The sequence below is a fragment of the Sturnira hondurensis genome, unplaced genomic scaffold, assembly GCF_014824575.4.
Source record: "Sturnira hondurensis isolate 20B ecotype Veracruz unplaced genomic scaffold, ASM1482457v3 Scaffold0006413, whole genome shotgun sequence".
Classification (NCBI taxonomy): domain Eukaryota; kingdom Metazoa; phylum Chordata; class Mammalia; order Chiroptera; family Phyllostomidae; genus Sturnira; species Sturnira hondurensis.
In genome coordinates this window covers 18607405-18635149 of record NW_028079044.1, presented here as the reverse complement: position 1 = coordinate 18635149, position 27745 = coordinate 18607405, and the positions used below count along the sequence as shown (strand labels likewise).

The window sequence follows — 27745 nt, the reverse complement described above, 5'->3', positions numbered from 1 at the left end:
CGTGCTGCCAAGGGGAATGAGTTCAAAGAAACTGCAATTTTAGATTTCCTGAGAACTGGAGAGTGTGCATATGCACGCTCGAGTGTGTGCGAGAGTGTACACTTGCAAGAGCACACACACGTGCACACACAGACGTGGCAGAAGAGGGAAGGGTGTCTCATTCCTTGAAAACCAGAGGTCCCTAGGATATGGCACGTGCAGAGCAAGGCGCACCTGGGGGCCTCAGGCAGGCTCCGGGGCTGTGGTCCTGACCACCGAAGGGGGTGTGGTTGCAGTAGTGTCCTTGCTTCAGCTTCTGCCCTGCCCCTCGGAGGGGATGCCCTGGTAGAAGGGACCGGATGCTCTGTGTCTGCTTTCACTGGGGCTTAGGGGGCCAACCAGAGGTCCCTCCCTTCACCTTTCCAAATCCAGGTGACAGAGTACGGCTTTTAGCCTGAGATATACAAGAGGTACTCTCCTGCACCCCCAAATCCACTAGAAGGAAAACTTTGGTGTTTTGCAATCAGGAAAATAAACCCAGTGGTCCCCCATCCCCCATCCCTCCCCTAGGCCTTAATTTAAAACACTGTTTTTCCTCCCAAGTGTAATTAGAGCAACATGTTGTTCCTAACGAGCTGGGTGGGGCAGGCAGACAATGGAGCCCTCCCAGCCTGCCTGGCTGCCCCTGCCTAGAGCTCCCTGAGGAGTGAGGGTCTGAGTGTCCAGAGGGTCCCCCGACTGTGCCCTGCCGGGTGAGGGGTCTATGGGCTACTGGTGGCAGGACTGGCCTAGGTGGCTGCATGGGCTTGGTAACACACACCCCATCCCCCGCCCTGGGAATGAGTGTCTGCCTGGTGTGGCGGCTCCTGGACTGCGGGAGGAAGTGCCCCCGAGTCTGGGCACCGGCTCCCTGCACGGCACTATCCCCAGATGGACAGGCAGAGGGACATCAGAGTGGATGCTGCTGTGCTGCGGGGAGAGCCTCTGTTGTCCTTGGGTCTTAGTCGTCTTGGTCTGAGCGGCGTGGTAAACGCCCCGTAGAGCCCACGAGGAGAGCAGCCCCAAGTCAGCCCTGCATTCAGGGCTGGGTGGGGAGAGCCATCGGGCAAGGGGTTGGCCAGATGTTGCTTTGTCTAATTAGGTGACTATTGTAAGGTGCCCTTGAGGTCTCTGTTCCTCAGAGTCCCTTGTCGCACACAGGCCATTGAATCAGGATGCCCTGGTGGCACTTTCAGTCTACATCCACCCCCGCCGGGCAGTGCCGATGTGCTTGCCCTGTGGCGATCAGGCCCCCTGCAGCCTGCCCCTGTCCACAGCCACTGCTCTGTAGAGAAGCGTGGCGCCTCAGGCCTGCTGGACTAGGAAAAAGTTGGGAAGCTTGGGCACAAGAGCTGACTGTCAGGCCAGGGCCGCAGGACCCACAGGTGAGATGTCAGAGGGCTATTAGCACCTTGGGACACCGGGCAAGGGTCACTTGGGCAGAATTCAGAGAAGTTAGAGAGTAGGCTTATAAGAGTTTTCTGGAGTGGCTGGGGAGACTTTCTGAAGAATGGAATGCTCGAACTAGTCCCTGAAAGATGTGTTAGGTTCCGGAAGAGGGTAGGGGAGGCCCATTCAAACAGCGGGAGCCGTGAGCAGACCCAGGGGAGAGAAGGCATGGTGAGGACCTGAGGATCAGGCTGGAGCAGGCAAGAGTGTTGGGAAGGAGGGCAACGTACGCTGGAACCAGCTCTTTATTCATGTACCCACTCAGCCATTCACCCCTCTGTCCCTCCCACAACTCTCCACTCACAGCCCTTCGCTTACTGCACAGGGGATTCGGCTGCGGTCCCTGTGTGCAGAATTGCTGGTTTAATGGGGGAACACAGACAAGTGGACACTTGGAGACGACACAGGGTGGTGTGTCTTTCAACTGGAGAGGGTCAAGTTGCTCTGGGGGGTATGGGGGTGCTTAACTTAAGCTCAGGGCCTCAGGGAAGATTTAAATGGAGACCTGAAGCTGAGCAGGAGGTAGCCAGATGAATTGGGCAGAGAAGCGTTCAGGCAGAGGACCCGCAAGCTTCAAGCCTCCCAGGTAAAGACAGCAGGGCATCTCCTGCACCCTGCCAGGGCAGGCCTTGGGCATGTTCAGGGGGGTGGCTTGTCATTCTCTGGGGTCCTGGAAGGGAAAGTTATCTGTTGCGAGGTGAGACAGAAGTTGGAAAGAACTAGAAGAGGAGGGGTCTTGGAGGCCACATCAAGCAGTTCCCCATCCTGAGTGGGTGGGGAACCTGACATCCGTGGATAGTCCCTCTTGGCTGCAGCTCACAGCACGCCTTTGTTGTGGGGGTGGCTGTGAAAATGAGGTACAAGGACAACACTTAGCGGGGTGCTGGTGACCCAGGCAGGGGCGGGCGGTGGCCCCTGCTGAGGAGAGAAGATAGGCGGGTGCACGCGCAAGCAATTTAGGAGGCAGAATCACCAAGGCTGGGTGACCCATCAGGCATGGTGACAGGTGGGAGGCGAGCCGAGGACGGCACGGGGCTCTTTGGCCTGGTTGTCAAGGTGGGTGTTGTGGTGTGTGGGTTTCTGAGACGACATTTTAGAAGAGCAGGTTTTGAGGGGGAAGTTAGAGAATCCAATTTGGGACAAGTGCAGTGTGGGAGGCCAGTGGGACACAAGGATGGACTGAGCAGTGCGAGGTTGAGACCGTGGGTGTGGTATCTAGGAGAGATGTTTGGGAGCAGAAAGCCTAGGAGAGGGCTGGGCAGAGGAAGGGACTAAGTAAGCAGGAGAGAGGGCCAGCGTGGACTCAGAGAGACAGTTCTAGGAAGAAGGTCGGAGTCAGCAGCCAGATGCTGCTGAGGAAGAGAGAGTGGTAAGAGCCAGTGAGTGAGGGGCCTCTGGGTTGAGTTACGAGCAGCTCGTTGCCAACATTGGAGGCAGAAGCTTCCAGGGAACTGAGCTGAGTGCCCGGGGCAGAGGGCTGCACGGCAGTGAGAGGCAGTGGATGGTGCAGCCCTTTTTAGAAGGAGAGAGGTGAGGGAGGGACGCTACTGGAGAGGACACAGAGCAGAGGTGGATCTGAGAGACCGTCTTTAAATGGGGAAGGAAAAGATCCAGCCCACAGTGTGGAAAATTGGGGCGGACTGGACAAGACTGTGTTATGGGGCCAGAGGGTGTTCAGGCGCAGACGTGCAGTGACAACTTCACTGGTCTGCACAGCAGGAAGTGGGTTCGAAGAGCCATCGAGGCAGCTTGCAGGCCTGGTGGAAGGGGGCCCTGCAGAGGCAGGGGTCCTGAGGAGTGGCAACTGATCACAGGGAGCAAGGATGCTCTGGGACCCCTGGGGACAGCGAGGTGGATGGAGGTGGCCTTGGGATGAGGATGGTGGCCTCGTGCGGAGGAAGCTGCTCCACAGACACATCTCTAACCACTGTCTCTGCTCCTCTCTCCCTGCTGCCTGTGCTGGGCGTGGCTCTCTACAGCTGTGTGCACCTGCCTTCTTCCTCCAGGGCCTCCTCCAAACGGTACTGGAGCTCTCCTTCTCCAGGTTCTTGTTCCCTGTCCCCCTCTGTAAATAGGTTCCTGAGAATGGGGAGCCTGGTCCTCAGCATACAGAGGAAGGTCATCAACTTGGAGCTCAAGGGAGCCTGCCAGGAAAGATGGAACATGGAAATGGAGGGATAAAAAGGATCAGAGGGACTGTGCCCAGGGTTTGGGGGCCTGCAGGGGGGCCTGGGAGGAAATATATGAGTGACTGTTCCTGGGTGATCTGGGGAGAAGGCTCCAGCCATGTGAGAAAGGCTTATCTCTGTTGCCCTACCCAGGGGAGCTTGGGCGAGGTTCCTTCCCTGACACCTTCATTTTGCCCCTTTGCATCTTGCACTTCTGGCCCTGGGCCCACGTTGGACTGGGCATCAGCCTTGAGCAGGCCGTGAACAGGCCACGAGCCGAGCTTCAGGCCTCACCCTCCCTTTAAAAAGGCAGCTCTTGATGTGTGGCCTCTGAGTGCCAAGGGTGGGCTCTCAGCCAGGTGTCTGCATAGCAGCCAACCCTTGTGGTGGCTGTCCAGGCCCTGGCCCCGCCCTCCAGGGGCACCATTCAAGTGGACTGCAATGTGTGCAGCAGTCCCTAGAGTTGTGCCTCGTGGCAGCCCCGAGAGCCACCCCTCCCTTCTCCCGAAGGCCCTGCCTCTCAGCCAGTCTAAACATGTAGGTGCTTTCTCCAGTGTCCTGTCATCTTCATTGTGGGTCTGGGGGAACATGGTGAGTTTCTTCACTGTGTGCCCTAGTGAGGTAGCGGGAGTCCCGAAGCCAGAGTTCTGAGAGACGCGTTTGGTGGCTCGACTCTCTTCAAGCTGCCCTGGGAGGTCAACAATGAGGCCAATGGGGAAAAAGTGGCACTAGTAGCAACTGGGTAATCATAGGGTCACTGCTATTCATTAAGCACTTCCTGTGTGCCAGACACTCTTCACATTTGTTCTCTCACTGACTTCTCAGAGCGACTTCGAAGGGTATTGTAACCCCGGGTCTTTGCATGAGGGTGTGAGTCACAAAGTCTGAGTCGTTTGCCCGAGGCCGAACAGCCAGGAAGCATCCCGGCAGCAACTAGAACTGAGGCCTGGCCTGTTTCTAGAGCTGAGCTCCCCGCTGCCGCGCAGGGAAGCGTGGCGCCCTCGGTGTGTCGCTGGGCAGGAGTGACAGCTGGGGCTGGTTGGGAAGTGATGAGGCGAGGAGCCGGTGTCATCACTGTGCTCCAGCTGCTCCCATGGTCCGGGGCAGAGCGTGTGCGGGTGGACACGCGATCCTCCGAGGAAGAACCCGGAGCAAGTCACTTGGAGAATGAATCCAGTGATTCCATTGTTTATTAAGTGGGATTACATGAGGCCAGCTCTGTAAAGTGTCCAGCAGAGCCCTTTTAATTATAGTTGCATATCCTGAGGGCGGGAACTCCGTGCATGGATGTGTGGGTTGTGCACTGCCCTGGTGTCCAAGGGGGTGTGATTTCCCCGGGCAGACGTCATGTCTTTGTATTTATTATAACGCTTTTCCAGTAGGTGGCAGTGAAGTGTCTTGTTCTAATAAACTAGTGAAGTTATGATGATCTGATGTGGAAGTGAAGGTCTTTCAGAAAGGGACATCTCTCTCTAATTGTCACAGAGGTGCCATGTGGGCTAGTAGTCCTACTATTGAGAGTTTACACGCACCAGACATTATTCGAAATGTTGTATTAACTTCAAGCCTCACACTAAGTTTTAGAGGTTGATAACTTTTAATAACAATTTTACAGATAAAAAATGAACCACAGAGAGGTGAAATTTCTACCCAGCTCAGTAAGTGGTGGAGCCAGGACTGGGACCTGTGTTCCAGCCACTGTGGGATGTGGTAGTTGCCCAGCCCATGGTACTGCCTGTTGCTCTTCCCCTGCTTGCTTCCCCATGTAATTCTTCATGACCTTCGGGGATTCTTGCCCACATCTTTTTGGAAAACCCTTAGGAGGTCAAAGTTGACAGATGCTGCACTCAGGTCTGATCTGGGTGGTGGAGGAGCCTCCCCAGCTTTGGTGCCTGTAGAGGACGGGCATTCGTAGGTCTTTCCATACTGCCAGGTGCTCTTTGGCCCGCAGTACACGTGCCCTGTCCTCACAGTAGATAGGTATGAGAGGTCCAGGACCTGACAGGTGTCTGGGTGTGGGGTGGTGGTGCAACTCCAGGGTGGATGGTAATTTGGGAGGGTCTGACCAGGAGACTGGAAAACCAGGCCAGTGGGGGGCACATAGTCCCACCTGGGTTGGAGAGGGGCTGAGTGGGTGGGCTGGGATGGAGAGGGCAGTGCACATATGTGCACACGTGCATGCATGTGTCCGGGGTGGGGTGACCCTGAGCAGCTCATTGGTGCATCAGGGCCTGTGTAATGGGAGAGAAGTGGCCTGGGGTTCACGTGAGACAGAGTGACCTGAGCCCTGGGTCTTGGTGCTTGAATTGTGATCCTGGAGAAGAAGGTGCCCTAAACACTGACTTGGATGTCTCATCTCTACCTGCCTGTTTGCCCACTTGGGTGTCCTTGCTTCTTTGTTTCTGTCTCTTGTGCACGCCCTTTGTGTCCCATCGGCCCTCCTTTCTCGTCTTTCTGCCGTGGCCTTGCTCCACCTTTGTCTCTGCCCCGCCGGACATCCCTGCAGTCGGACGACACAGACCTGCCCTACCCGCCACCCCAGAGGGAGGCCAATATTTACATGGTCCCCCAGAACATCAAGCCAGCTCTCCAGCGCACTGCCATCGAGGTGAGCCTGGCTCCGTTTGGGGGGTTGGAGGGCAGCCTGGACCTTCCTCTTCCTTGCCCATCCTTTCCTGGGGCCTGGGGCCTTTACAGCCATTCCCTACATTCTCTGTCCCCAGATCCTGGCGTGGGGCCTGCGGAACATGAAGAGTTACCAGCTGGCCAGTGTCTCCTCCCCCAGCCTTGTGGTGGAGTGCGGGGGTGAGATGGTACAGTCTTGTGTCATCAAGAACCTCCGGAAGAACCCCAACTTTGACATCTGCACCCTCTTCATGGAAGTGGTGAGCCCAACCCCCCTGCTCCCGCCTCCCAGTGTCTTGCTAGCTAGAACCTCCTCGAAACCCCAAGCAGTCTGGGGGTTTTGTCAGACACTCTGTGGGAACTTGTGTGGGTCATGGCTCCTGTCCCACCTCACTGTCTATGAAAATGGGGAGGAGATGCTCCCACGGTCCTCACTAGGAGAGGTGGGGCCTATGAGCCACATGGACAGGGCCAGCTTGCGTCCTCCTGCCCAGATCCTGAGTCCACAGAGTCCCAAGGACCCATCATCGATGGCTGTTTCCCCTTTCAGGGCAGGTCTCTACCCCTGAAACTCCCCTCAGGGGCCACTGGGGCTCCGGTCTTACGTGATTCCTCCAAACCTTCCCCAACTCGGGGCTCTCTACCGGGGCCTCCGCCAATGGGCTCACCCCACTGTCCTCAGGCCCCTAGTCCTCTCCAGCTCCCTAGGCTGCCTGGACCTAGTGGCCAGAGTAAGGCGAGCCGGAGGAAAGGAACATGGTTTGCAAGATGAAAGCACTATAGAAACCCCAGGCCCAGTGGCTGTCAACAGGAGCCTTCTCTTGGCTGAGCCAAACCCGCCACCGAAGGAGAGCACATAAATTATTTCAAGTTGTGTTCAAAGTGCTTTTGGGGCTGGGGAGGTGGGGTGGGGAGAAGAATCTGGGCCTGTAAGCCAACTCTTGAGTATCCACTTGGGGGGGACTGTCTGCAAGAAATGTTGAGTCCTGGGCCAACTTCTCCCCTCTTCCCCTCCTAGCCAGTGAGGGTTCAGGGAAAGGAGACTTGCTTTCACTTTGAGCTGAGCTGATGTGTTTGGAAGGTAAAGCTGTGGGGGAAAAGCAATAGCCTCCATGCAGTGTTCAAGAGGCAGGAGGAAAAGGTGTGTGTTTCTGCTTCCCTGGCGGGTTCTTGGGCTCATCCAGCCACCACTTCGGAGTTATGGCCACCGGAAGTTGTCCGTGGGTGTGCAGTCATTCTTTCTCCTTGGGCTTGTTCTGTGAAGAAGAGACCCTCCCCCTTCTCTCTGAGACCTCCCAGAGACGGGTTTAGACCACTGTTCAGAGCTTTCTTCTCCCTCTTCCCAGATGCTGCCCAGGGAGCAGCTCTACTGTCCCCCCATTGTGGTCAAGGTCATTGATAACCGCCAGTTTGGCCGCCGGCCTGTGGTGGGCCAGTGTACCATCCGCTCCCTGGAGAGCTTCCTGTGCGACCCCTACTCAGAGGAGAGTCCATCCCCACAAGGTGGCCCAGGTAGGCAGAGCGTTTGTTGATGGGGAGGGTCAGACAGAGGAGGCTCAGGGCAGGTGGGACTTGCCATGGAGATGAGTCTGAAGCCGTCCCCTTACTGGGACCTGGATGAGAGGAGGTTTCTGCTCTGCTGACCAAAAGGGTAAGGACCTCATCTTTCTGGGGACATAGCTTGGATCTGGGCTGTGCACACAGGTAGCAGGTACATGTGCCTGTGGGGGCTGAGAGGTGAGGGCTAGAGTGGAGGGTAATGGGGGAGAGTTGGGGGAGGACGAGAGATGCTGGGATTCAATGGCATGAGGAGGGAGGAGAGAAATGTGAAGAGAGGGAGAGAGAGAACTGAGGAGACAGGGAATGTGAAGGAAGGTAGGGGAGGCAGAGATGGGAGAAGGAAGAATTGGGTGGAAGAGAAAGACACCCAATAGAGTGGAGAGCCTGGCGGGTTTTGTCTCACAGTTACCTGACTGAGACTTGTGGCCGAGAAGGGATGAGATCCCCGAGGGAGCCCCCTCTCAGGCCAGGACACCGCTCTCTCCTACAGATGACGTGAGCTTACTCAGTCCTGGAGAGGACGTGCTCATTGACATTGATGACAAGGAGCCCCTCATCCCCCTCCAGGTAGGATGGTGCTGGGTCCCGGGGGAGGGACACTGGCTCTCGCCAGGCACTGGCCCTGATGGCTCCCCCACCCCCTTCCTGGTCTCTCCCGCTCCATCTGCTCCCCCTTCCGTATCACGTGGCCTCTGTAAGCCATCGCACTCTGTACCTTGGCTGGACACTGCACAGATGGAGGAGCCTAGGTGGAGCTTTTAGTCTGGTTGGGAGGAGGCTGTTTGTGGTTTTCCGGGTAAGACTTGATCATTTCCCCCAAAGCAGGTGAGAAAAATGGCCCCTCTACCTTGAGGCCCATGTTGAGGGCTCTTCCCTGGAGATTGTCCAGGAAATCAGGGTGGGTGGGAGGAGCAAATGAGACAGAAGGCAGATTGGGTGGGAGTGACTGGGTACTTACTGGGGTGCTCCAGCCCTAGAGTCTAACCTGAGCCCGGACCCTCTGGACTTGTGCTTGCTGGCACTTGGAGGCAGCCCAAAAGGAGGGGTCTGCATCTGAGCCAATAATCTCTCTACCTCCCCCATCCCTTCACCTCCAGGAAAAAGGAGGGAGAGGGGCAGGAGAGGGGCCTACTCCAAGGGTATCCAACCCTGCACAGGTCAGAGGCATTCCTTTGCTATGCACTCAGCAACATAGGGCCTGCTGGAAAGTCAGACACTGTGGCAAACAGCAGGGCTGGCGGTCTGTGGCGCCTCTCACTGAGGAGGGAGCACTGTGGGTACTGTAGGCCTGAGACCACCCAGGGAAATGGCCTCACAGCAAGCACAGCCTCAAACTAGCCATCTTCTCTGTGTTGACACCTTCCTCTCAGCTTTGTACGGTGCTGCTCCCATCCCTGGCATCCGGGGCTCCCAGAGCGCAGGGACTGCCTGGCCGCAGAGCCTCTCAGTCTTTGTTTGGCGCTTTCGTCCTCAGGCCCACAGCTGTTCATTCACCCAGGGGTGGTGCAGCGCTTCGGAGGGTTTTGTTTTCCATAGAACCCCAATTAAATAACAGCACTGAGAGCAGGTGAGCAAACTGGGCTGTTGGCGCTCAGGATCCTCAAAGCGGTCCCTGGAGGGGTGTTTATGGGGGCTTCTCCCTGTCATTTAGGGCTGATACACCTGCTTCTTTCTCATTTGCTCATCATTTCACTTCCAGGGGAATGCCTCATGTTCAGCCCTGGCCTCCCTCCTGCCAAAACAAGAGGTCTTGCTCTAGCAGGGGGCTCCAACCTGCAGGCTGCATGCAACCCAGGATGGCTGTGACTGTGGCCAACACAAAATCGTAAATTTACTTAAAACACTGAGTTTTTTTTGTGATTACAGGTCACAATGTATTTAATGTGTGGCCCAAGACAGCTCTCTTGCAGTGTGGCCAGAGATGCCAAAAGGTTGGACACTGTTGCATAGTTTCACTGAGTTTGAGAGTCCTCAGAAGTCCCAGGCTCTCCATTTCTCCCATGTCGGTGCCAGGGCTCTGCCCCGTCATTCTTTCTGCTGGGGACACTTCTGGCAACTCCTGGTCATTCTTTGAGGCTGAACTTAGTTGTGGTCACCTCCTTTCAGAATTCTTCCCTGGCTCCCCCACTTTTCCTGTGAGGCTTGTCTCGATCTTAGTCATTGCACTTGCCTCTTAGGTCCCCCTTGTCTCTGTAATTGGCATATCTTCCCTAGACTAGGCTCAGGGCAGTATGGGGCACAATCCTCTTCGTGTCCTAAATGTCCATCAGAGGGCCTGACTTAGCAGGAGGTGTTCAATGAAGTCTGCCCGGATTGGTGGATGTGCGGGTGCATGGACAGATGGAGGCATAGATGACCTGCCTACTCTTTGTAGGGGGTCTGAGAAGGAGCTTTTCTTAATGGGGAAACCCAAGTGGAAATTTCAGACCGGCCCTACAAAGCACTGGATGCTAGTGCTTTCTGGCCTGGGGAGGTGTTTGTAGATGAATTAGGCAGATAATTAGCCCCAAACTCTGGTCTGCCTGATCCTGGCTCCTGCTTTCCACCCCCTCAGTGGGCTGTCTGTGTCTGTACAGAGAGTCAGACTCCGAGGGGGAGGGACTATTTTGGGTCCTGCTGGCTACAAGCACAGCCAGAGGCAGACGGTGAGGAGGTGCAGTCTGGTCGTCCTCCTGACGTTGACATCAGTGAACTGGGGCAGGGGTCTGAGCCAGAGCAGGTCTGTCCTCTTTTGTGGGAGCACACCACAGCCCCTCTGGCTAGAGCTACTGGCCAGGCAGAGGTCAGGGAGCTGGGATCTAGGTTCCTAGATGTGCGCCCACATGAGGACAGGCTCACTGGGTCTCAGAGGTGGGCAGGAAGAAGGAGCATGTGAGATCCACTTGCTCTGATGGAGGAGGCGTGGAGTCTGCCCTCACTGATCTCCCTGTCTGATGGAGGAGACAGAACCCTATTCTCAAGGAGCCGGAGGCCAGCATGGAAACCATTCCTGGTGTCTGGGCAGCCCTGCCCTGATGGGGAGTGATGGGGGATTTGGGGAAAACTGAGTTTGTACTGTGTTTGCCTCTGAGATGCATTGGTTAGGTTTGGCAGGTCCAGGAAATCTTACTCACTCCGCCTTCCCGCACACCCCCTGGCACTTGGGAGAACCAGGCATTCTGAGGCTGATCCAGGAGGTAGTGGTTCCCCTTGCAAATGCTTTGCCAGATAGTTCTGGCTGCGTTCTCATCCCTTCCCCACTCCCCCAGTGCAGATAGAATGGTAGCCCTGGCCTCTGGAGAGGGGAGGGACAAGAAGTCTGGAAGGATTTGATTTCTCCTGGCTCCCGTTTGTTCAGCCCGTGTTTCTCGGCAGCCTGTTTCATTCTTCCCATGACATGGCCCCAGCTTCCCTGCTCACCAGGTCCCACTGTGGACCCAGCTGAGGGCTCCTCCCCAACTTCAAACATAATTTTGCCAGATCTGGCTTTTGTCTCATTCCTTCAGTCTTGTTCCTTAGTTGCACCCTTCTGTAGATGAACCTTCTTACCATCATCCACCCAATTATTGGGATGAGCCTGCCCCATGTTAGAAAATATCGCCTCAGATTTTCCTGATGCTTAGGTCATTGTACTGACATGGTAGAATGCTTCTCAAAGTTCTAGGAATGTTTTGGTTTCTGTCAAGAGCGGCCAGTTCTAGAGAAGACCACAAACGTATGTGTAAGGCAGATCTCTCTACTCTGTCTTCCAGGGCTTGTAGATCAGCACCCACCTCTGGGGGTGAGCACGGTCCCTCGGGGTGGGTGCCTGACCTTGGAGACTCTTCTCCGTGGCAGTGAGGGCCGGGATGAGCTGACTCATGCAGGTTAACTCCACAGTTTATTGGTGGTCTGTGTGGCTGTCCTCCGTGTAGATTTTAGAATCATAGCCTGCTGGTGGCCTTTGTCTGTGTGTGTGTGTATGTATGGTGCATGCACATGAGTGTGTGTGAGAGGTGGGGAGAGGCTGGGAGCCCGTGTGTGCCAACTCTAGAGAGTGTGTCCAGCCTCAGTGGTGGTGTTGCAGGAATCGTGACCTTGACCTCTCACTTTCTGAGGGTGGGCCTGGGCATATCCTCAGAGAGGGGGCGTGGAGGTCTTTCATTGTATCTAGTGCTCGGCCTTAAAAATGGATATAATTCATTTTTCTCTGATTATAACTATACATTCATTATGTAAAATTTGGAGAATATAGAAAAGTGAATGACTAGGCAGGCGTTGCCTTTGGCCAAGAACGCGATCTGAATGAACTGCAGCTAGCAGGTCACTCTCTGTCCTTGCCTTTCCCTGGGCTTCTCTTTCTGTCTCTGATTCTGTCTCAGAGTCTGAGTTGGACTGTTTCTGTCTTTAAAACAAAACCAGGGGCTTTGTGTGCTAAGCTGCTTTTTCATTGAGCTAGTTCTCGGAGTTCTGGTTATGGAGAGGGGAGAGCCATGGTGTGTAGGAACACAGAATGCTGCTCCCCCACTTCTTAGAGAGTCTGGAAGCTCAAAGGAGAGGAGACACCCCCTGTCCACTTGCTTGTCACCCCCCCCCTTTTCTATGCACTTAGATGCCCCCGGAGTCACCTGGTGAAGGATGACACTTGCCATCATCCCGAGAGACCAACCACCCTAGGTATGGGGTCTCCTTTGTTAAGTCTGCAGAGAAGGCTAACTCCCAGGGGTGGGGACTATGTGTGTGTTGAGGAGGGATGAAGAGCAGAAGAACATTGGGGACATTTTCAGTCTGGTGGGGAGACAGATGAGTGATGTGTAGCCGATTTAAAATGAGATGCTCAGAGTGACGTCAAAGTGGTGAAGTGCTTTATTAGTAAGGACACCGAGATCTTGGACTCTTGGTCCTTGGAGGTCACTGTGGCTAAAGCAACCAGGAAAGCTGCTCTGAGGGGGTGGGGTTGGAACAGCAGAGGTTGGGGGGAAGGCTCTCCAGGTGGGTAGAGTGGCTGGCAAAGGCTTCGTAGTGGGGCTGTGCGAGTGTGTGATGGGCTTGGGGGTTATGGAGGAAACCCAGGCTAGTGTGGAGGAAGCTTCCCAAGGCCTGCAGACCTGTTCCTCACGGCCGTGGGGTGGGGTGGGTGGGGTGCTGGGCCTGGCTGCTCCCTGCCGCCCCAGCTTGGGCTAATTTTGAGCTGGCTGCTCTGGTTATAGTCTTTGGGACGCCGTGAAGGTGGAAATGTGCTCCCAGAACCGGAGTAGCAAATTATGCTTGAGTCCCAAAGGGGAACGTGTAATTTCGGAAGCTGGACCAGATCTTTGGAGCACTATGTTTAGCTTTATTTTTTCTCCCTCTTGCTCTGGTGAACTGCCGGTTTCCCTCTCACCTTTCTAAAAACGAACTGTATTAAAAATAACAGTAAGGCTTCTGTGAGGCTCAGGATGAGAATAGGAGGGGTGGAGCTGCTGCTTGGCCCAGCCGGTCTCTGGGCAGCTGGGGGTTTCACATGGAGTTCATCTGGTCTGTTCTGGGGGTCACACCACACCCACCAACATACAGCCAGCCCCCAGAGCAATCCAGCCACCTGGCTGGGTGCCCACTGGCCTTTCTGTCTTCCTGCCCAGCTCTGGCTCTGACCAGTCCTGAGGGCTAGTTTAGGGGAGGTGAGGGTTCCCTCAGTGATCCCCTCCACAGAGCAGGAGTGGGTCCGTAGCCCCCAGTCCTTCTAGGCATCGTCATCCGGGTATTTCTGAACCCTTCCCCATCCTCAGGTGAGCATGTGTCCCCGGCTCTTCCTGCCCAGGAATGGAGGACGGCTTGGGGCTTGGCCTCCTGTGGACATTCCAGAGCTCTCTGCTCAGGTTCAAAGGAAGAGAGGGTCTAACCCTGGGAGCCCTGGGTTCAGCTGGTCTCCCACCTCTCTAGCCCCGTGTCCTTGGCCCTAAATGATTCCTTCTGTCTTCAATGTGCTATGCTTCTTTCTCCCTCTATCTCTTTGTACTTGCCAGCCCCGCCTCTCCCCACCTGGAAGGCATCTCTTGGTCTTGTTCATCTAGACTAGTATTCATCCACAGAGAGCCCCATCTTGGGGACTATTGTCATGGCCTCTGAAAAAGTCACCTGAGGCCCTCTGGACCCCGGGGCCTAGAAATCTACCTTATAAAACATTGATTCACAGTCCCAAAAGATGGCAGGCAAGAATTTGATGTCAGAAAAGAATGCAGAAAACTTTCTGTAGTATAAGGGGGCATGCTGGACCATAAAACTCTTAGATCCACCCTTATACAGGATTTTGGGAAGGCCACATGGTGCCCTGGTTCTTGACCTTGAGGAAAGAAGACTCAGAAACCTGCACTAGGTTAGGAACAGGGCCCAAGCAGGGGCTGGTGTAGCTCAGCTGTTAGAAGGAACCACAGGGATGATGGGAAGTTTAAAAGGAGAGGGGGGCATGAGAGAGTGGCGCTGGGTCAATGGTGCCAAGCAGTGAGAAAGCAGGCGAGATGCAGGCATCAGCTGCGCCCCTTCCGTGTACCTCACCTGTGCTAGGTGTGCATGGTCTTTATCTCATCCTCACTTACCATCGCCATGTGAGGTGTGACAGATGAGGATGCTGACTTGGAGGTCAGGGGGTTGGCCAAGGTCATGCAGCTGGTAAGGCAACGGGGCCAGGATTTGGTGCCAGTCTCGCTCAGCTCCAAAGCGCGTGTCCCTCCCACGACTTGCACTGCCCCCTGGAGGGAGAGCAGAGGCGTCTGGTCGGAGAGCAGCACTTCGTTGGGGTTGTCCAGCCTCTCCTGACCTGGTTTCTCTAAACCTGTTGCTAACCAGCGTGTTTAATTTGTAGCTTGCAGATGGTCTGTCAGGTTCGGCCCCCACTAACATGACATCTTCTCCATCCAGTCCTCATGTATGTATTGTTTACCTATTTGTGGGTTCCTTGATTTCCTTGGGGGGCTGGGACGGGGAAGGGATGAGGAGGGGGAAGTGGAGGGAAAGAAAGGAAGTTATTTCCTGAATCTTGGCAGAAAACAGTTACTTGTCTTGGACTGTGATAAAGCCGGTGGGGAAAAAGCTAAAGGAAGAGTCACAGAAACATCCCTGAGTTATCTATCTGTTGGTGCATGCTGGGATTTTCCTTAATCCTGTTTACGTGCATGAGGACTGGGGGTGGAGGGGATGGTTGGGGTTGCGTGGGCCGGTGGAAACAGGGAAGTCTCTAAATTAGACTCTGACTGCTGGGACACGGGACACGAGAAACCTCTGGGGGCAGTGGCAGGCTGACTTGCTCTGTCCTTCCCAGGGGCATGAAGGGCATGTGTGACTGAGGAACCCTGGTGGTCCCCAGCAGTTTCTGAGAGGTCTGCCGGTGCCCATGGTCAGCCCGTGCAGTTCCCAGCAGGGCTGCTTCTGTCCGCCTGCGCTGATTTCCTGCATGTCATCTGTATGGGTCATGGGTCCCTCCAGGAAGAGGACTTTGGTGTCTGGCCTTCCACACACATTCATGAAACCCCAAGCTTAGGGTGGAGGGGAGCAGCCCCTGACCTGTAGGGGAGGCAGCGAGATAGGCACTTCCAGAAGCTCAAGTCCACTCATGGCGCTAAGGGGAGGCATTGCTGTATTCAGTGTTTTATGGGCTTTTAGGAGGAGTCAGTCTATATTTAAGATTTTTTTCTAATTTATCTGTTGTAGAGAATATAGGAAACACAAAAAAGTGTAGTGTCAGGCAGAAAGTTAAAAATGCTTGTATTCCTGCCAGAGATAAGCCTGTTAATTAAGATTGTGATATGCCCACATTTTTAGATAAAGTTTATGCACATGTACTTTTTTTTACAAAATGGAATCATTTTGTACTTTTTTATAATCTGCATTTTCTTTTACTTAAAATATATTGTGAATGTATTTCCATATCTTTATATATTTTAAAATTGGGTGGCATGTCATTTCATCATAGGGACCTCTATAAGGTTTGAACTATTGCCCTTATCATTGGACATTTAATTTTCTAATTTTTACTATTGTCTTATTTTATGTACCTCAGGGGGGTGATTTTTAATTTAGTTTGTATAGGTCCAGCCCATTTTTTGTTAAGTTAATTCATAGGTATTTTATAGCCATTGTTGTTGTCTAATTAGAATATCTTTTCTTCTTGTGACTTTGTCTAACTGGTTATTGCTAGAATATAGCAAAATAGTATTTTTATAGATTTACTTTGGAACATACTCTTTATCAAGCTCCTTTATTAGTTCTGGCAGTTATTAACTAATTCTGTTGGGTTTTCCAGTTAGGTAAGATTGTTTTCTTCAAACAATAATAAGTATGTCACTTTTTTTCTAATAGTTACACCTCACTCCTTTTTCCAAAATAACATTCAGTAATTGAGATGCTAGCGAGCAAACTTATTTAGTTACTGATTCTAATGAGAAGGCCTCTACTCGTTTTTCATTAATTATGATAACGATTGGTACTTTCCGATAGATATTCTTGATTTTGTCAAGGCTGTGTTCTTTATTATTAGTTTGTTAATAGTTTAAAAATTGATATGGGAGTTTAATTTTATCCAGTGGTATTTGGCATTCATCAAGTCGGTGGCTGTGTTTTCCGTGGTTCTGTTAGTAGAATGTATGACTGCCCTGCATTCCTGGAGCAAACCCAAACAGGTCTGCTGGTCAGGATCTGGGGGTCATTGCAACTGAAGTCCTCTTATTCAGTCACTTAAGAAAGGAAGATGGTTGGCCAATGGGAACAGCTGGTTAAACACAGACTCATTAAATGTCATATGTTATGTACCATAAACAATTTATTTCTAGCCATGTCCATGTATCTTCAGTTTTCAGTTATTTGACATGCGCTAAGGTCTCTTTGAGTTTGGACTTGCCATTGGAGTGTCCTATCATTCTTTGGGTGCAAACCACCCCCACAGTGTGTTACCTATGTTTTTTTCTTTAGGTCTATTAAAGTTTAATGAGATCTTCAGAATACCTGCCAAAAATTCATGTGGAGTCTTTTTCAAGTTTCAGGTCCCCTTCTCCCGCCTTTTTTGTTATCTCACACATCTTTAACTTCCATCATTAAAAAAACAAAACCCCAGCAGCATTAAATTAGTTTTCATAGATAAAATGCCCTTTCTTTTTAAATTCAAATTTTATGTATTTTTGTAATATTTGCACTGATCTAATAATGACCTTATTAGTACAGCTGGCATAAATGGGTTTAGGAATAAGCACAGCTGACTCTGGTCAACACACAGCTCACCCGGTTCTAGGGTGAGCTACAGGTTTGCCGCTGGCTCTGGGCCACAGGCAGATTGTCAGTCGGGAGAGGGGAGAGTGTTGGTTAATCCTGGTTAAGGGGAAGTTGGTAACTCAAACTTCTAAAGTATATCATTGAGTTAGATTTTTCTATTACTCATTTAGGAGTTTTGCATCTCTATTAATAAAGATTACTTTTAGGTTATCTTTCTAGGTTTTGATATCAGGGTTATAATAGTTTCATAAAATATTTTTTGTGGTATACTCTCATTTTCTCTGCTCTTGACCATTCTCTATGACATTAGAATTATTATTTCTTAAAGAGTTAAATATATTTGTGCCACTTTTTATGAATTTGAATGGTGCAAGTTGGAACTACATGATATAAATATTTTGATAGTCTTGCTTAAGTACAAAATACGTAAAAATGTAAGTTGATTTAAAATTTTATATTATTAACAGTTGTGTAATTTAAGGTGCTGGCAGATGAATTGTATTTACAGTTTAGCTGGTTAATAGGATACCCATTATCTTTTCTGGAAAACAGTATTATGTGAGTTTTGAATCATAAAAGATTTTCAGGAATGCATATCTTCTGTCGTGGCACACAATGCTTCGACCCTGTATTCCTTTGTAAAATTTGGCCCAGCACTTGCTGGGAGAGGACTTTTGGTCACTTTCCACTTTTTAGTCAATTTGGTGACTTAGGTGTTCCCAGATATTGCCTATTGGTACATATTATTAAAACAACAACAAAAAATGCTTCAGTATCTGGTCTGTTTTTCCTCCCTATTCCTAATTTTGTAAATATGTGTTTCTTATCTTTATTTTTTAATTTTTTGAATTTGTTGCCATTTATTTTATTTTAATATATTTTATTGACTATGCCATTACAGTTGTCCCATTTCCCCCTTCACTCCCCTCCACTCTGAACACCCCTCCCCCCACACTCCATGTTCATGTCCATGTGTCACAAGTTCTTTAGCTTCTATATTTCCCACACTACTTTTGCCCTCCTATTTTCTCCCCATTGTCTATGCTACTTATTCTCTGTACCTTTTCCCCCCCTTCTCCTCCTCCCACTCCCCTGTTGCTAACCCTCCATGTGATCTTTATTTCTGTGGCTCCATTCCTGTTTTAGGCATCCACTTAGTTTGCTTTTGTTTTAGGTGTGGTTGTTAATAACTGTGAGTTTGCTATCCTTTCACTGTTCATATTTCTTAACTCCCTTTTCTTAGATAAGTCCCTTTAACATTTCATATAGTAAGGGGTTGGTGATGAACTCCTTAAATTTGACCTTATCTGAGATGAACTGTATCTGCCCCTTCCATTCTAAATGAAAGCTTTGCCGGATAGAGCAATCTTGGATGTAGGTCCTTGTATTTCATGACTTGGAATACTTCTTTCCAACCCCTTCTTGCCTGTAAGGTCTCTTTTGAGAAATCCGCTGGCAGTCTGATGGGACTCCTTTGTAGGTGACTGTCCCCTTATCTCTTGCTGCTTCTAGGATTCTCTCCTTCATTTTAATCTTGGCTAATGTAATTATGATGTGCTTTGGTGTGTTCCTCCTTGGGTCCACCTTCTTTGGGACTCTCTGAGCTTCCTGGACTCCCTGGAAGTCTATTTCCTTTGCCAGACTGGGAAAGTTCTCCTTTATTTTTGTTCAAATAAGTTTTCCACTTGTGGCTGTTCCTCTTCCCCTTCTGGTACCCCTGGAATTCGGATGTTGGAACGTTTAAAGATGTCCTGGAGGTTCCTAAGCCTCTCCTCATTTTTTTGAGTTCTTGTTTCTTCATTCTTTTCTGGTTGGTTGTTTCTTTCTTCCTTCTGGTCTGCTCCATTGATGTGAGTCCCAGTTTCCTTTCCATCACTATTGGTTTCCTGTGCATTTCCCTTCATTTCAATTAGTTTAGCCTTCATTTGTTCCTCTAATTTGTGACTAAAATCAACCAGTTCTGTGAGCATCCTGATCACCAGTATTTTGAACTGTGCATCCCATTGGTTGGCTATCTCTTTGTCACTTAGACGTATTGGCTCTGGGGCTTTGAGCTGTTCTTCTTTTTGAGCCATAATGTTTTGGTCTGTTTGCACCTGTTATGTATGAGAGGCGGAGCCTTAGATGTTCACCAGGGTGGATCAATCCAGTCACTGGCTTGTGACGCTGCATGTGGGGGCGGGGTCAGAGACGGGCAATGGCGTTTGTTCTGCTCTCTCTTGGATTTTGGTCCCCTCTGCTGCTTTCCACAAGCAAATTGGGCCCTTCTGGTGCTGGTTCCCAGGTGTGTGGGCTTGTGTACCCTCCAGGACCCTGTGAGTCTCTCTAACTCTCTGTGAGCATGGGAGCCTCTCCTGGCACCTCCGACCCCTGAAAGTTTTTTCAATTGGTGCTTTTAGGCTTCAATTCCCGTCGCTGGGACCCTGGGTTACACGGTCTGTCTCACTGCTCTCTCCTTTGCCTGGTTTATCTGCGAATGAATGTGTGATTGCTGCCAGCCACCCTTCTTGCGCCTTCACTGGGTCTGCCCATTGCCACCCCATGCCTGGGATCTGCCAACCACCACCTGTGTGCCTGGGTCGGTCTGGCCACTTTTTCCTGCCACGACTCCTCTCTGCCAGCCACTGACTCTACCCCTCTTACCGGTCTGGATGAATGGTTCGTTGTTGTTGGACTTTGGTACAGTTCAATTTTATTTCTGTTTTGGTTGCATTATTGTTACTAAATCTTTGTTGTCTTTAAACTTGGTTGTGCGAAGAGGTACAGTATTTCCATCTACCCCTCCATCTTGGCTGGAAGTCCTGTTTCTAAATCTTTGTTGTCTCTAAATTTGGTTGTGCAAGGAGGTACAGTGTTTCCACCTATGCCTCCATCTTGGCTGGAAGTCCCTTATTTTTATTATTAGGCTTAATAGCCCTTTTTCTATTTTATAGTTGTTTTTCATCCAAAGAACCAGCTATTTGAAAATACCATTAGGTTAATTCCTATAAATTCTAGGCTCAAGTCATTTTTAAGATCTCTTCCTACAGATTTCCTATTATGTGTATTTTGGGTACCTTGGGCTATCACTTCATCATTCTCTCTCTGTTGCTTCAACCATTTTTTTTGAAAAGATGTATTTGCATGTATTTTTTTCTAAAAATTCTAGTTTTACTTTTTGCACTTAAGTCCTTAATCCCTCTGAACTGATGCATGTGCATGTGTGTGTAAAGTGTGAAGTAGAGATCAGATTTTTCTCTTTTTCTCAGGTAGATAACCAGCGAACTCACATCATTGGATTATAGAATGACCTGTCCTCTCCCACTGATCCGTAAATGAATGGCCATGTCACGTATCAGGTTTCTATTTAAGTGCGGGTCCGTTTGTGGGCTCTCTATTCTGTTCACTGGTCTCTCTGTCTTTCCTTGCACTAATACTGCACTGTCTTATTCATACTATTGTTGCAGGATCATAAGCCCTGATATCTGGTAAAGGGAATAGTCCACCATGTTCATTTTCAGGAGTGTTATTGTTATTCTTGTCCTTTGCTTTCCCACCTCAGTTTTGGAATCAGTTTGCCAATTGTTTTTTGAAAAGCTGTTGTGATTTGTGATTGAGTTGTAGTGAATTTCTGTATCAGTTTGGGGAGCCAATATTTTTATGGTGTTGTCTTTTAATCGTGAACATAATATAGCTCTACATTTATTTAGATTTTTTAAAATGTCTTTCAATAAACATTTATAATTTTCTCCAAGAAGTCTGGTACTGCTTTTATTAGATTTAGTTCTAGCTAGTTTATGCTCTAGTGTTATTCTCACTTTGGGTTTTTAAGGTACATTTTCTAACTATTAATTTTTTTGCTCATGTATAAATGAAATTAATTCTTTTTTTTAAGATTTTATTTATTTTTATTTATCTTTTTAGAGGGGAAGGAGAGAGGGAGAGAAACATCAATGTATGGTTGCCTTTCGTGCATCCCCTGCTGGGAGTTGGCCTGCAGGGAACTGGCCTGCAACCCAGGCATGTGCCCTGACTGGGAATCGAACTGCGATCTTCTGGTTCGCAGGCCCGCGCTCAATCCACTGAGCTACACCAGCCAGGGCTGAAATTAATTCTTGAATGCTGGTGTTATATCCAGAAACTTTGTGGAACTTGCCTGTTAATTGTACTGATTTGAGGATTTTTCTGTTTTTTTTTTGTGTGTGTAGTAAATCATACAATTTGTTATTAATCACAGTTTCGATTCTTCTGTGTTCTTTTTCTTTTTTGTTATTTATTTTTCTTGTATTAATGTACTGGCTAGTACCTTTAGTTTAATATTCTATGTAACTTGGTAATAGAGAGTTTTATTTCTACTCTTAATTTTAAAGTGCATATTTTTATTATTCACAAGTATGAAATTTATCAGCTAAATGATTGCTAGTTAGCCAAGAGGTTTTGTTTTTTGTCATGAATGATATTAAATTTTATTGAATGTTTTTTTGTACCTGTTGAGGTGATCATATGATTTTCTTTCTTTAATCTGTTGATGTAGTGAATTACCTTAATATATATACTTCTATATTTTTATTAATATAAATATATATTTATATTTCTACATACACTTAATGCTGAAACAACTTTGCATTTCTGAAACAATGTATCCTGGTCATGATATATTATCTTTTAAAATTTATTGCTGGATTCAGTTTGTAGACATTTAGCTTAGGAATTTTTTTTGCATCTGTTTTTATGAATGATAATGGCCGGAAGTTCCTTTTTTTGTTTTTATTTCATTGTCCTTTTAAGCTTTTGGTATTTTAATAATACTAATCTTAAAAATACCTAGGATATATTTCCTCTGTTTCTAGTCTCTGAATGAATAACAAATGATTACCATTATCTGTTGCGTAAATAGTAGATTCGTTTGTAAACTGTTTAGACTTAGCATTCTTCTTAGGGATACTTTAAACTGGAGATGATATTTAAAAAATATTTATAGGATCTTTGAGATTTTCTGGTTCTATGTGAGTCACTTTTAGTGATTAATGTTTTATAGGATTTCATCCATGTTTTTCTTGAAAATCATTGATGCATTTTTATAGCATTTTTCTTACTTTATCAGAAAAATTTTTCCTCAATCTAGTTATGCCTCCTTTCATCCCTGAGGTTATATTTTATTGTTCTTGTCAGAAATTAAGATATTTTTGTCTCTTCAGACAGCCAGTTTTTAGCTCTGTTCATCTTCTATTATGACCTTGTTTTCTAGTTTATTAATTTCTTTTAAAAATTATCTCATTCCTTTTATTTTGGTGAGGTTTATTATATTTTTATCTTAATTGCTATATCTAGTTTATTGATTTTCAAACATTCTTTTTTTCAAAAAATGTAAACTCAAGGCTATAAATGTCCCTCTAAGTACTGCTTTATGCTTCTGGCAGGTTTTGATAAATGGTATTTTCATTATTTTCCAGTTTGAGTATTTTCTGATTTTTGTTTTATTTCTTTTTGACACCTGAATTGTTTAAAAGTATGTTTTAGAAGTTCTGAACTTCTTGGTTCTTGTTGCCTTCCAGCTTAACTGTAGTAGGGTTTAGGGAATTTAGTTTGTGTGATGTTTGTTGACACTTGCTTCATGGCCTCGCATAAGGTCAATTTTTGTAACTGTCCTGTGTGCGCTTGAAAGGAAGGTGTATTCTCCAAATGTATTTTATATATAATATATCCATTTAGATCAGACTTGTTAGTTGTGTTAGTCTACCTATTATTTTCTGACTTTTGTGTGCATGTGTTTTATTAATTTCCAAAAGATGTATATGAAAATATTCTGCCTTGTTGTGATTTTTATTGGTTTCCACTTAGGTTTCTGACTACTTTTTAAAAAATGTATTTGATGCCGTGTAATTAAGCACAAATGCGTTTTTAATACTTCTATCTTCCTAGAGAATTGAATCTTTTAACAATATGTAGTGAACTCCCACTCCTTTGCTTTTTATAATTTTTGCTAAGGAACTTTGCCTTCAAGTCTGTTGTGTCTCATGTTAATATAGCTACACCAGCTTTGTTGTAGTTAGTATTTTTCTAGTACACCTTTTTCTATCTTTTATCTTTCAATTTTTCTGTGACTGTATTAAGTGCCCAGCAATTGGGTGGATTTTTAAGATGCATTCTGATAATATTGTTCTCTTAACTAGTGAATTGAAAAGTCTAATATATTGTGTTATATATATATTTGGATTTATTTTTGCTGTCTTACTTTGTATCTCTAGTAGTTCTGCCCCTTTTTTCCTCTTTTTTTTTTTTCTTTTTGGATTGAGCTATGACTCCCTCCCTTCATTCTTTCTTCTCTTTTATGAGAAGAAACTATATGTCATTTCTGTTCTTTCAGTGATAATTATATAAACTTTAATGTACCTATTTAACTGAGCAAACTCTAAGCTTAATTGGTATTTATAGCCTTCTCCAGAATATTACTAGGAGAATAGAATGCTTTAACTCTAATCGCATGCCAATTTATAAATTTTTGTTCAATATTTTAGTTTTACTTTTATAAACTACATTTTAAGCCTTATCTTTTAAGCAACCAATTTTTCTAGTAAAAAGTAACCCAGTTACTATTTCTTTTCGTATATCAGACTTCTTCCTCCTAGTATCATATTATTTATTTTTTAAACATTCGCCTGAGGATACGTTTATCGATTGTAGGGAGAGAGGAAAGGAGAGAGAAACAAACATTGATCAGTTGCCTCCCATATGCGCGAATTGAACCTGAAACCTAGGTGTGGGCCCTGACAGGGGATTGACCCCATGACCTTTTGGTGCACAGGGTGATGCTCCAACAGACTGAGCCCCCTGCCAGGGCCAGCATCATCATTTTTCTTTAGGAAGTAAAGCTGATAGAAATTCCTTGAATGTGGGTCCGTTCATATTTTTATTTCACCCTTAGTTTGAAAATGCTGGTTTCACTGACACATATTTTCTGTCAGTACTTTGAAGGTTTGCTTCACTGTCTCTGGCTTCCATTGAGCTCTCGTCCTAAAGCTTAGGGCTGTTTTTTTGTTTTTCTTTTAATTAGGTCTAGACAGTTCTCCCTCATTATCTTTTCCAATATTACATCGTCCCTATTCTCTGTCATTTCCTTCTGGAACTCTGCTTACATCTACATTAGATTATCCCTATTTTTCATGTCAGTTCAACTTTCTTTCATATTACTTATATCTTTGTCTTGCACTCTGGTTAATTTCTGAAGCTATATCTCCTAGTTCACATGGTCTTTAGTTGTTTCTAATAGCTATTTAACCCCATCAATTGAGTTTCTCGTCTTAATGTTATATTTTTTATCTTTAAAATTTCTCCCCCCGCCAAATCTGATTATTTGTTTTGGAAAGTCACTTGTTTCTTTGCCATATTTTTAATGCCTTTTATTTTTTAAACAGTTTTTTTTTTAAGTCCTATTTTTGATAATTGTATTGTGCTACCAGGTCTGATCCGCAGTTGGTGTTCTTAGCTGATTCTTGCTCGTGGTACCTTGTTCCTTGTGCATTTTCACCATTTTCGGCTGTGAACTCATGTTCCTTGGAACTTTATCTGAGAGTTCTTTGAGGTCTGGATGAAAGTCACATTCTTTCAGAGAGGGTATGTGTGTGCTTTTACCAGATGCCTGGAAATACTACAAACCCAGATTCCCTTAAAACTAAATGTTCAGCTTGGGCTTTGGGGGCCCACAGTTAATTTGCATTTTGGTTCCTTATTCCTCTGGATTTTTGCTTACTTATTTGTCCCAAAGATTTTTATTTTACATTCCTATCAGCTGAGTCTTTTATTCAAAAAGGATTTTGAAGACATCTGTTAATTTAGGTATTTTTACTTGGAGGGTTCTTCTGGTCCTCTAGATTGTCATTTTGCCTACTACAATTGTCTATTACAATTGTCCCAATTCCTTCCCCCTTTGCCCACCTCTGCCCAGCCCACCCCCTGCTCCCACAGTCAATCCCCACATTATTGTTCATGTCCATGGGTCATTCACGTCCATGGGTCATTCACACATGTTCTTTGACTAGTCTCTTCCTCTTCCTTCTGCCGTTATTCCCTGCCCGCCTCCCCTCTGGCCACTGTCAGTCTGTTTCATGTTTCCAAGCCTCGAGAATTCTCTTTCGTTCATTAGTTAATTTTGTTCATTGGATTCCTCTTATAGGTGAGATCATATGGTATTTGTCTTTAACCAACTGGCTCATTTCACTTAGTGTAATGTTCTCCAGTGCTATCCATTCCGTCACAAGGATAGGAGCTCCTTCTTTCTTTCTTTCTTTCTGCTGCCTAGTTTCCACTGTGTACCAGAGTATTTTTGACCCACTCATTTACTGATGGGCACTTACGCTGTTTCCAGCACTTGGCTATTGCAAATATTACAGTTTTAAGTTTGACAGTCATGTTTGTCTTCATGCAGGTTATATTTCCTTCAGGACCACAAATCTGACTTTTTATCTGTGGTATCCTCTTGAGACTCCTTCCTATGTGCACAAACTAGTCATTTGTTTTGTTTCTTTTTACTCAATTCTTTATCGTATCACTTGTCTCAATCTTCATACCATTCCCCTTGTTTTGAACTTTAATCTCTTCTTTCCGTCTGTCCTTACAGAGGGGAGTCCTTGCTTGTCAAGTACTGGGAGCTCAGATGGCTTTTGTCCATCAGTGCAGGGGCTCCTCCTAATCTCAGACTCAGATAAAAGGAAGAAGGAAACAGTCAAAGGATGCTGTATTTTTACTTGGTCAGTTAGGAATTCAGCAGGGTGGAGAAGGAAGAAGGGAAGCAGGGTCAGAGTCTTTTCTGTTAGGCTGAAGAGTTGGTTTTCTGTTTGTTTCCGCGTTGGGTATTAGCTAGCTAGGTCAGGGCCACAGTTCTTGCCTATGATTTCCTATGTAGGAATCTTTTAAGTAAAGGAGATCTGACTCTCTCCCAAAAGGGCCACCAGGAGGGGTGCTCTCTTAGGGAGGTTCCTGCAGTCTTGCCTGGGTGGATGGGTTCTTAACCTTGTGGGTGCAGACACCTGATGGGTCAGTTATACGCCTTTCACAGAGCTCTAAACCGAGGTTGCCGGTTTGTGAGACTGCAGTGAGGTCCTTCTGCCCAGGGCATGTGACCTCGGGTGTGGTCCAGTTGTGGTCCCTCAATAGGCTCAGCAACCAGGAAGCCAACTGTGACTGGGAATGAGTGAGGAGTCGAAATAAGGAGGGAGAATTCTGTGACTGGAGATCTAGTGGCAGCTGACCAGGATGGGCGGGTGCATCTGCCTTCAAAGGTGAGGGTGGCTTTAGTCCCTAAACTGGGCTCCCTTCTTCCTTGATGGTGCTGATGTGAACCTCTGCCAACAGTGAACCCTTACTCCTAGTTTCCACCTTTCCAGGACTGACAATTCCTCTTTTCTCAGATATATTCTTTCTTTAGATTTATGAATACAGTCTACTCGCTTAGGGTTAAGGCTTAGAGTAGGAGCACTCTTCCCCAGTGAGGTGATTTTGCCTCTCTTTGCTTTGAACAACCACACATTGATTTCATGGTCTAATTCTCTAAGGACAGACCCATTGGCCTTAATTGGGGGGAATGCCTCATTGCACAGCTCATGAGCACTGACAACAATTTATCCAAAGACTTTGAAGCAAAGGTTTTCTGAGCGAAGGAATCAATTACAGGGTGTGGCTCCTAAGTGAGGAAGCATTTCCAGAAGGCATCCAAGGCAGTTTGTCTCAGAACTTGTGGTTGTACCTCTGAACTCAAGAGTGTGAAGGAGCGTGTCTCAACTTTAATAACGTCAGTTACCTGCAAGTTTGCATATATCCTTGTTTTAATTAGGAAGGTACTTACCTTCTTAAAATAGGTTTCTTAAGGACATGTATGTGGCAATATTGGTTTAGCAAGAATTACTGTATGTGCTTAAAACAAACAGAACTATACTTCTTTAAAAATAACGCTGGTTCAGATGTGTTGCCAGTGCAGCCTGGCCTCCCCCAACTCCCATTAGTTCTGATTAGGGAGGTTTGATGCCTGTCACTGCGTGTGATCTGGACCTTCCTTTGTGAGTCATTCCTTCTCTCATTTTCGGAGCAAATACAAATCGCCCATCAAATGACAAGTGAAGGCACAGGGGAGGCAAGGGGAGGGAAATCAGAGCCGAAATCTGTTAGCTATTTGGAGTAATTGGTTATTTGCTGTGTTTGCTGGTTGGGAAGCAGAGCACATACTTTACGGTCTCTCCTGTTACGGGGGCTGGAGTCACCCGCCGATATTGGATCCTTGTTGCCGGAGCCCTTGGCTCAGGGCGCCTTTCCCCTGCTTGGCATTCCTGTGGTCTCCTCGGGGGTGCACCCCTCCTCCCTGGATGCACACTGCAGGGGGGACAGCCCAGGGTGAAACTCGTCTGGCGAAGTCTAGGGCCTCATCAGGGAGAAGGAAGCCCCAGCCCCCTCCAGCCGCCCTTGCTTCCGCCTCCGCTGCCATGAACTCCCCTCTTCCTGAGAGGTCTTTCCCCTGGTCCGAAAGGGACCTGTTTTCCCACCCAGAGAAAAAAGGTCCTTCTCTTCCCTGAGGGAAATTCTCATCTTTCCTTGGAAATCTGCAGTACAAGAAGTTCTCTCCGAGGTCTAATTCAATGCCTTTTTCACCCCCATTGGTCCTGTCACCATCCCTGTCCCCTTCTGCCCTCTAACCTGGGTCAAAACAGTGCTCGGAACTTGCTGCTGAGTACAAGCCCCCCTGAGGATGCTCAGGGAAG

The 27745-nt window shown here is 47.7% G+C and overlaps 1 protein-coding gene across 16 annotated transcripts in view; it reads left to right on the top strand.

Annotated features, from left to right (window-relative positions):
* The window catches only part of DYSF (dysferlin), a 201053-nt gene that overhangs the window by 132358 nt on the left and 40950 nt on the right, over positions 1 to 27745 (top strand). For 8 of the 16 annotated variants that reach the window (XM_037048120.1, XM_037048116.1, XM_037048111.1 and 5 more), the window contains 5 exons: positions 6142 to 6243; positions 6359 to 6520; positions 7607 to 7772; positions 8311 to 8387; positions 14620 to 14682. In XM_037048120.1, coding sequence (XP_036904015.1) covers positions 6142 to 6243; positions 6359 to 6520; positions 7607 to 7772; positions 8311 to 8387; positions 14620 to 14682 — 570 coding nt within the window. The remainder of the gene's footprint in view (positions 1 to 6141; positions 6244 to 6358; positions 6521 to 7606; positions 7773 to 8310; positions 8388 to 14619; positions 14683 to 27745) is intronic. The other 8 variants (XM_037048124.1, XM_037048122.1, XM_037048118.1 and 5 more) reach the window with 1 other exon arrangement.